Source organism: Alosa pseudoharengus, unplaced genomic scaffold, assembly GCF_046254945.1.
Source record: "Alosa pseudoharengus isolate Yale_2024_CS ecotype anadromous, Long Island Sound unplaced genomic scaffold, YU_APseudo_1.1 YU_APseudo_1.1_scf_19, whole genome shotgun sequence".
Classification (NCBI taxonomy): domain Eukaryota; kingdom Metazoa; phylum Chordata; class Actinopteri; order Clupeiformes; family Clupeidae; genus Alosa; species Alosa pseudoharengus.
Window position 1 is genome coordinate 24,406,699 of NW_027468657.1, and position 10,328 is coordinate 24,417,026.

At 41.9% G+C, this 10,328-nt stretch overlaps 1 protein-coding gene and 1 non-coding gene across 2 annotated transcripts; one reads left to right on the forward strand and one right to left on the reverse strand.

Annotated features, from left to right (window-relative positions):
- Positions 1 to 4,610: 4,610 nt before the first annotated feature.
- On the reverse strand, positions 4,611 to 7,608 carry LOC143133163 (uncharacterized). Its single transcript, XM_076292933.1, has 3 exons — positions 6,903 to 7,608; positions 6,588 to 6,696; positions 4,611 to 6,492 (listed from the first exon to the last, which is right to left on the reverse strand). The coding sequence occupies exons 1-3, from the start codon at positions 7,137 to 7,139 to the stop codon at positions 5,426 to 5,428; spliced, it is 1,413 nt and encodes a 470-aa protein (XP_076149048.1). The 5' UTR covers positions 7,140 to 7,608; the 3' UTR covers positions 4,611 to 5,425.
- Positions 7,609 to 7,675: 67 nt separating this feature from the next.
- trnaa-ugc (transfer RNA alanine (anticodon UGC)) lies at positions 7,676 to 7,747 on the forward strand. The gene has a single exon. It is a non-coding gene; the product is annotated as a tRNA-Ala (tRNA).
- Positions 7,748 to 10,328: the final 2,581 nt, after the last annotated feature.

Genomic DNA, 10,328 nt, shown 5'->3' on the forward strand with positions numbered 1-10,328 from the left:
ACAATTAGACCACAATTCCAGACAAAGTCACTGTGTCATTCAGTAACTCCTGCCACTTACATTTGAAATGAAATGACTGGAAAAGGCTTTTACCTGCCATGCCCTCTAAATAATCTATTAGCAGTGAGGTCACTTGATGACCTCTAGATGATACCTTCTTCTATAACCCTCCAACAGACGGAGAGGGGACAGCAAGATGATGACGACGTCTATGCGACACACCAAAATGGCTATGAGATACGTACAGACGCATTTGATAGACGTTCGTAGCGCCCGATAAACGGCGCTGAGCATTTGTAAACTACGTCTCAAATACGAGAAAATGAATAAGTAGTTCCCAGACCCTATCTCAATGAGATGAGGTCTGGCGTTAGCCAGGCTATGCTTTAACTGTAACTATGGGCATTTTCAACCAAGTACCTAGTTTTTATAGCCATTCCATGACTAATGTCAACACACTTTCTTTCTATTTACAGTTTAGTGAAAACTGAGTATTGGGATTTAGCCTCTGTGCGACTTTATTTAGTGAAAAAGAAAATCATGAACTACTTCTAAAAGTTCACAGTTTTGATTAAATTCTGATTAATTTAAAGAAGTTCAATATAAATAGGAAGATGCGACTGTTATATTTTGTATAAGATTTTCTAGGAGTGCCAATAATTGTGGGCAAAGTGGTTTTGCTAAAAATATTTATTTGTTTATGAAATTTTCCTTTTTCTCAGAATGAATTTGCTTCCCTTTAAGGTCGGATTTCTCCTCATTGTTTTCATTGTGAGATTACAATAAATCACCCATACGTTATTTTTATACCTGTTTTCAGTCAACTTTACTAAAGGTGCCAATAATTCTTGAGGGTACTGTATCTATTCAATTCAACATCAGAAAGATAAATGCAATGTAATATTCAAATGACAAAATTTGTTTACATGCATGTCGTTCAGCAATGTACAGTACATCTTGCCTGCACCTTCTAAACAGTCTCTTGCAGCTTTCAAACAGTCTGCTTACACAGAGCATTAGAAAAGACCTACAATATTGACACCAGCATTTCACATCTGTTTGCATGCATGTTGTTGAGCTGACCCCAATGTATCTTGGCTGTCCTGCTAAAAAGCGATGTAGCGGCTTGTTTCCTCCTGTCACTGTCTGAACTTCAGTCACCCCATTTGCCTTCCTCTCTGAGTCAGTACTGTGGGGAAAGCACAGAAAGATGCCTGAGAACGAGGGGTGTGTGTAAAAGAGTGCTATCAGAAAATAGAAGGGATGACATGTGTGACAACAAAAAAGACAAATGAAGACTAAGACATCTACACACAGCAACCTGAAACCCACAAGCTTTATGTTCCGCTAGCGCTACAATGTTGAAAGGTTGAGTGTTTACTCCCAGAACACCCTCCTCTAGCTTCAATATCATTCAAAACATCAAAATAATCACCTCAGTGAACACACCATATTGTGATGTTACAATTTAACTTTCAAATACGCAGCTCTCACTCACCTCTCTCCCTCCATTTTCACACACAAGGATAACAAAATACCGAGGGGTGGGAGATGGAGCCGAGTGAGGGGGAGGAGACAAGGCGCTCTCAGAGCAGCAGAGGAAGTCATTTCTGAGCTGGACAGGGAGAAGAGTGTTCAGCACACTGCAAAACACCCCCCCCCCCCCTAAAAAATAAAATAAAAAACTTATTGGGAAATCATTCACAACACAAAATAAAACGACCAACAGCTGGGAGCTGCCTCATTTATGTCAGTAACGGTTGTTGGGGGGAGCATGAGCATTAACGGGAAGCCTGTTATCCATCAGAGAGGAATGCAGCTTTGTTTATGTCAGTTCAGGAGCAAGCATTAGGCAATCTCGGCAATCTGAAGCCTGGCTGGGTGTCACAGAAAAGACGTTGAGGTATACTTTACACTGAATCCCTCTTTGAGGGCCACTTAGGGATGCAACAATTAATTGATTATCGTGATAAATATTTTATCATCCAAACAACTGATTGATTAAGAAAATAATCAACAGATTAATCGATTATGAAAATAATTGTTGGTTGCATGTTACTACGCTGGCCCCACCCACCTAGTATCTCTGTTTATTTTCATCTATCATTTCCCTCAGCCATCAGGGTGGCTAGCCAGCGATGAGAGGGGATGATGTTAGTTTCGAAATCAAGAGTGGCTGTGGTAAACGGTAGCAGCATCGCCTGCAAACATTCTTCCAACTGCAAAAATACAGTTGGAAGAATGTGTTCATTTATGTGCAGCTAAGGCCTATATACATTGTTTCCGTAGTGGTGCAGTTTATCATCAATTTGTAAATGTTAGGCAATGTATGAAGTAACGTTAGGAATCCCTGATCATGATCAATGTGATTGGTTAGACTGAACCAGTGACTTCAAAGTTAACACAAAGTCTATGCCCGTTACGATGCTACTCATGCTAGGATTGGAAACGTTTCCCTATTGTGAGAGGCAGACTCTCTTTCCAAAGTGAAACAAGGTCTGGATAAACCAGGCTACTAGGTCACATCCTAAAATGCATTAAACAATATGAAACTAATAGCATGGGTCATGTTAAGGTCACAGTGTCAATCTGTTTGCACGTGCCTCAGTGTGACCCAGAGTGCACAAGACAAATGGAGGAGTAACAACGTGTATGTGTATATGTTTCTAATTAAGAATGTGAAAACTAGTCACAGTTTGAAATGGTACCCAAATTCAGTCAACCTGGTGCTCTCCATAAAAATTGATTGCAATTGCAAGTTTAACTTTATCTATACTGAGATGTATTGCAATGTTTTTGCATTTCCTACTATTTCATGAACATTTTGATGTAATGAAGTCATTATTTCCAGGCACACAGTATAGCACCACAAGAAGTCCCCATTTTTGTGTATGGCCTCTGCTTAAACAGTATGCATGTACACAGTTCGGTGTGCCTACATTAACGCGATTGTTTTCCAAAAATGTATGGAAATCACCGAAAAGAATCCTTGTGTAACCCACTTCATACACTGTTCTGACATGCAATGCTAGAACTCCATGTCAGGCTCAGCATAGTACTTAGATAGATAGATAGATAGATAGATAGATAGATACTTTATTGATCCCCATGGGGAAATTCAAAAAACTATTATCTTCTAAGTTCTGAATTGGGGGTAAAGTATCCATATCAACTGTAGTATTTGCAGCACGATTGTTTGTATTAGTTGTAGTAATCGAAGTGGTACTGTTTTCCATGACCAATAAGTAAAACTAAAAACAGTGTTATTTTTCAACACATCTGTAGAACACACTTTGTGCTAATTTTAACACAGATGTTATTGTATTTAACACACAGAGAGATCACCTCATCACGTAAAGTTGTTTTTTGTACTGTGATTGTGCAATACTTATAAGATTGAGTGCATGCCTTAGGGGACCGCAGTGCATAATTTGGGAAGTTAAGTAAGGCATAAATAAGTGATGTAAATAACCACAAGGTGGCAGTGGTTTATGTACACGCCATGTACACGCACACTCTGTCATACACTTGCTCTTGGTCTCACAGTGAAAACAATGAGAAATCCAATCTTGAAGGAAAGCACATGTATTCTGAGACTCAGAAATACCTCATAAAGAAATAGATTTTTTTTTTTTTTTTTTAAATGCATGCCACAATTATTGGCACCCCTGTATTTAACACTTTAGCCTATCTTTGCCAATACAACAGCTTGTAATCTTAAGACATCACATAAAGTCGGAGAATAAAAATCTCCTCTAGAGACGCAACCGGAAAGCGGAAACTAGCAGAACATGCTCACCAAACTTAGGCTACTTACTTACAATATATCACATACGTCTATACTAAACACACTATGTTATAAGTATTGCTGTCCATTTGATTTCAAATCCAAATGCAACAATACTATGTTACCATATAAACAATACTATGTTACCATATAAACACATGTTTTTGGAAAGGGTGTGACAACGTGTGAGTATCCATCCTCCTTGGAATTCTCAATAACTTTATCCACCAATCACCTGTAATCATTCTGAAGCCCCCAAAACAGAAAATGCTGGTAGTAGAAGTACTGGGAAATCATTCACATAACACGGGAAAAAATGGCAGAGAAGACCACAAGCTGTGAACTGATTCACTGATCTCTGATGGTTGCGAGGAAAGCAAAATGGGGAAGCCTGTTGTCCATTGAAGAGAAACTTAGCTTTGTTTTTGTCTGTTTTAGAGAAGCAAATGTAACGGAACCTAACCTATAGTTGTACAAGTAGGGTGTCACAGATCACTTCATGAACAAGGTGACCTAAATTAAAGGGGTCACGTAAGGTCATGCCATCTGTCTGTTTGCACATGCCTGTGAGACGTTTCACTGAAACCAGAGCAAACAAGTCGGACAGAAATAACCTATAGATGTCACATACATCTTACTAAGGTGTTTGCAATGACAAATGTGTTTATGTTTCTAATTAAGAATGTGAAAGAAAGTCACAGGTTGAAATTGTACCCAATTTCAAACAACTGGGTGCAGGCCATGAGAATTAATCACAACATATGTTCAAGCTAAACTTTATCTATACTGACATGTTTTGCAAATGAAGACAAATAAGGCCTAATTCCACAGCAAAAAAGTATATTTTTTTATTTACTACCATTTCATAAACATTTTCACAACATTAATTATCATAGAGCCATTTTCCACCAAGATTTACAGAGACTTCTGAATAACCAAACCAAACACTCTAAATACATTTTAATAGTAGGCCTACAATAGCACCAAGAGACCAGAGCTGTCACCTATCAGTTTGCCTGTCCAGAGTTCTGTGTTCCTACCATGGATGTGAACATCATCGTTTTTCTGAAATGTTTGAAACTTACAGACAGAAGTGCTTAATTGCCTAGTGTGATCATCTTCATGCCCAATTCTGAAATGTAATGGGAACTGCCAAAACTCAATGTCAACATAGTGTTCATTATGGTGATATGTGCTTTATTTAATTTTTTCACCTGTTGTGCCATAAAACAACATAAAGGCATTTATACACAGGAAATATGTTAAATTCCTTGTGCTTTTGGTTGGGGCCCCATCAACAACCAAGCCGAATTAATACTATAATTTACCATCTATGATTATTGGAAGGTGTTTAAAGAATTTTCCCTTCTTGTTAATCTGAAATCCATTATGTGGAATGTGCACAATTGGCTGGATTATTTATTTGTTTACATTCTTTGATAAACGAGGCCCCAGGTGCACTGTTCTATTCTTCTTCCTCCGACCCCAAAATGTCCACAGCTGAGTTCAAATCAAGTTAAATCCAAATCTTAAATTTGTATTATTATTATTATTATTTTGTTTGTTTGTTTAAATGAAGACCTCTGTACCTTCATAGTGTCTACTGTTTGTTTTGTTTGTTTCATACACAACCATTTTTTAGGAGTCTCCCTGATAAAACGACAGCCCCTCGGCAGCATGGACCCGCATGTGCCTACGCAGAACATGTGTCTGCGTGAAGCTCCGACCGCAGTGCGTGCAGGTGAAAGGTCGTATGCCGGTGTGCACAGACAGGTGGATGTTGAGGTGTGTGCGCTGGGTGAAGCGCTTGCCGCACAGCTGGCAGCCGTAGGGCCTCTCGCCGGTGTGGATGCGCTGGTGCCTCCGCAGGCTGTCGCGCAGCGAGAAGCGCTTGCCGCAGAAGCCACAGGCATGCGGACGCAGCCCCGAGTGCACCACCAGGTGGCGCTTCAGCACATGCATGTGCGCAAAGCTGCGGCCGCACTGCGGGCAAACGTGTGGACGGGCTGCCGAGGGGCCTGACTGTGGTGGCGCCACACCCGCTGCTGGCATACCCCCACCAGCAACTGCTTGCAGGGCAAAGGTCAAGTCCGACGCTGCTTGGTAAAGGCACCTAGGTGAGACGTCTGGAGGAGGAGCATGCTCTGCCTGTCCGATACCACTCCCCTCTCCCTCTTGCTCCTGTTTTGGTCTTGTCTGATGTCCAGAGATGAAACTGCCTTGGTCCCCCAGGTTGCAGACCTCGTCATCCAGTTCATACTCTACCTCAGATGGAAATGCCATCTTATCTCTGAGATCAGCATAGGGCTGTGATGGAGAGAATGGCAGCTGTTGATGCTGCTGCTGCTGGTGCTGCTGCTCCAGTGGATGTTTATCATCATCTTTTCCAACCCGCTCACAACTCGGTTTATCCTCAGACTTCAGGGACAAACTGCTCTCTTCTCTGTGAGACTTGACAAATGGAGATCCTGATCTGGAGTCCTTCCGCAACCGCTGTCCTACAGTCTTTGGCCCTCCTACTTCATAGTGTCCCTCTGTTGGCCTTTCTGGTTGATAACTGTTGACCTGAGCAAGGTTTCTTTTAGCACTGTGATGCCTTGTATCAAACTCCCCATGGTTATGGGTAGATTCCTTTGCCAGACCTGTGCGATCTGATCTGTCTGTCCTGGCTGAATGCTCAGGTAGGCCTAAAGACCAATCTCCACCTGACAAAATAAAATGAACAAACAGTTTTAGTTACTATAGCCTCAGGCTATCCCAGTTTTCTATGATAAAGTGAGTTTCAGAGTGGCACACACACCAATAATGTTATTTCCAGCTGTCCTCTCCTCCCTCTCTCTTTGCAGACCATTCTGTTGTTCTTGTTTAATCGTGATGGACAGTTCCTGACGTTCACTGAAGTCCACACACTGTGAAAGCATATAGCAGTTTCATTTACATCCATTTCCTAATCCAAATATGGTAAACTATCAAATCCATTACCACTGAACCATTTACTTTCCAAATCTAGGCTACACCAATCACTGGCCATTTCAAATCGTTTGGAGGAGCAACTTGCATTCGAGTTGTGCATTCTAGGCAACCTCATGGCAAGAATGTATTAATTTCCACGCACCTGAATACCAACAGATGTCAATGATCTCTCCCTTCCTCTTCTCACTGTTTCCAACTCTCTTTGCATTAATTGTAATTTCAACCTAAGGTCCTCGTTTTCTGATTTACTTCGAGAAATTTCGAAATGCAACACAGCAGCACCGTCATCCACTAATCTACAAATATCTGCCACTGCCGAATTTACAAGTATCTCCATGATTGATACTAATTTGCCCTGGAATAGAGCTGAATTCGACATTTTGTATCAGATTGTAACACTAGGCTGGGTAGCTAATATTGGCTAGTTACGTCAAAGCTGAATGCAGATCTTCAAATACGCTAACTTGACGCTTCTGAGAGTTCCTTGTCAAAAAGCGAGGACGTATTTAGTTCTTCGTTCAATGTTGTAATTCATTTGATCATTGCCAAACCGTTGTTGTTTCTGTATTTGTTTACATCAGCTTGTCGGCTAAGTCACACACCAGCTAGCTATCCTGCTAGTAACATCATCGCTGCAAATGTAAAAGGCAAATGGCCAGCAGCTACTGTTAGCTGGCTGTGGTTTTGTTCGGTAATGCTAGCTGACTCCTACCCCAAGACCTGCTGTCACGCAGGTCTACACCATGACGAAACTATTGATGAAGTGCTGTTATGTACTTCTACGGCAACGGCAAACATGCTGTTTAACCACAAACAACTGGTTGTCGTTGTCTTGGGAATTTAACACTGTATTTAATGATGGTGCTCCTCCGTAGTATGGGTTCTTATATTGTTATCATTCAGGAAGTATTCGTAGGGGATGTAGCTCAGTGGTAGAGCGCATGCTTTGCATGTATGAGGCCCCGGGTTCAATCCCCGGCATCTCCACATTTTGCTGAGAGTAAATGTAACCATGAAGAAGTTAGTAAAAAAAGCTTCTAGATTTGAGGGAAAGAAATACCAGTAAGAAAGCAAGCCGATTAGGTGCTAAACGCGATGTTAAGCCCACAATGTGCAATGTCAACTCCATCAGATAATGATGAAGTGCAGGATCTCCTTAAAAGAAAGGCCATCTGGGATCAAAAGTCTTCTTAGTCTAACAACTCTCATAAACAATTTTGCCATTCTGGATTATACTGTAATATTTTTTTCAGCTTCCTCTGTAAGAACAGACCACCAGTTTGGTGTGAGATTATTGATGTCCGTCAGCTTTTTTAACATAGGCCTATAGGTTTTATTTTTCTCAGTTTGAGTTAAACCACTCTTGGGACCTTGGGAGATTTACGGCCATCCTCTCTACTCTGCGGATTCATTAAGACAACTTGTGCATATCCTCTCAGTGGCCATACTGGCTCAGAGACAGCCCCGCAGCTCTTGAGGAAAAAAAATATAACAACAGATTATTACCCAGCATTGACGTGTGCTTTGAGATAGGGTACAATAGCCTACCTCCTCCTCCGCACATCCTCATTTCACAAAAAAAACAAGTCTTGGCGTTATCTGGTGACAATGATGACCTAAACATGTGATGAACTTCATTAACACTATGACTGAGACCCACAGTTCCTAAAGATGTCTGTTGTTGTGGTATATGTCCACTCCATGCTGACAATGCACCCCCTACCCCAGTGCGCTGCCAAGTTCTTGAAAACAGGATCTCAGTTGTCTGGGAGATGAGACAGAGTTCAGTTGATCCTTTGTGGTGCACTGACATTCTCCCAGCACACAAACCCTATTCACACATCTATTTCCTCCCTGTTTTGGAGCGCCTGAAACCGCAACTTGTGTTTCACCCCTCCAAACTGCTGCCCTGCTGCTCCTGTGCCCCCGACCTCTGACCTCAATGAAACACCACATTCATTTGGGTCAGGTCTGTCGTCAAGGCAATAGGGGAAGCAATGCCCCCTCATGGCTTTGTCACAAGGCCGTCCCTTGGTTCAGTCTTACTCACCATAGAAGCAAGCAGTGAGCGATGAGTGCACACTTGTGAACTTGAGTTAAATTTAGTTCAACAGAGGGCACAGCGCTTGGGCTACTCTCCTGGTGGTATCTCTTCTCAGTTCACATCTGCATTGACAGGCAATGTTGTGGTCAAGACACTGAACAGAACACTCAGGTCTTGAGTTTCACTGTACAGAGAAGGCCCACATGGCCCCGTGCACAGTCTTTAGCATGCTGCTTTCTCAATCACGCTGTCCCCAGAGATGCTCATTACCTTGCTGGGCTGGAGACATCAATACATCTGGAAATCTGCTTCTCTCTCCCAGACTCCCTCTCTCTCCCTCTCCCTCTCTCTCTCTCTTCCTCTTACTCTCACAGACTCTCTCTCTCTTACTCTGTCCCAGACTCCTTCCCTCCCTCTTTCTCCCTCTCTCTCTTTATCTCTCTCACTCACTCATTTATTCTCTCTGTCAATCTCTGTCATGTACAGTGTTGAGTTACAACAGGTGTTAATGCACTTACGTTTAGCCTTCTCTATCTCTTTTTAGCTGTTCAAAAATAAATTTGTGATAATCCAAATTTGATTAAATCATCAATGAATAATTTCTCATAACAAATTAGGTAGGTCTACGGAGTAAAATGTTTTGATTTTTTTTTTTACATTCTCTAAAACAATGATGGTGCGATGAAACAGATACAGTGAAATGTCCAAATGTCCACTCAAATCTTTCTCTTTAATTTTATAAATCCTGTTGTTAAGAGGATTGCAACAAAATTACTGCTCTCTCCTTTTCTAACATACCCCCCCCCCCATCTCTCTCCCTCTCCCACTTTCTCTCCTCTAATCCCTCAGTTGAAAGGTTTTAGTTACACATTTTATAGGTTGTTCCATGCGATATGCTGCCATTTTATTCCACCAAGGTTTATTCTACTCATCATCTGCCCGGTCTATAGTTTTCCTTTAAACATCAAATGCATTTTGTTAGTCATAAAACGAAAGATACAAATAGAAAAACACAGTATGAGGATGTAAATCACTGCGTGAGAGTGATGCTGAGAGAGAGAGAGAGAGAGAGAGAGAGTAAGAAGGAGAGGGGTTTCAAAATCTTCTTACAGGATGAAAAGAGGCTTTTTCTGCATTGATACCGTCTTTAGCAAGCACACAGACACACACACACACACACACACACACACACACACACACATACACACACACACACACACACACACACAGTGACTAAGTAGACATGATGCATCTGGTGAGTGATATGTGTGTGTGTGTGTGTGTGTGTGTGTGGCTGGCAGTGTTGAAGAGACCATTGTAAGAACACAGGGGTCACGGCGTTAGCGGGGTGGGGGGATTGAGAGGGTGGGAGGTGTGGGGGGGGGGGGAGGGGGAGGGGCAGATGAACGAGGGACACATCTGTTCATGGAAAGAGGGAGTTGGAGTAAAGAAGAGACAGCAGAGAGCAGAGGCACCGTGAAGGGAGAAGAGTGTGGTACGTGTATGTGCATCATACCTTTGAGA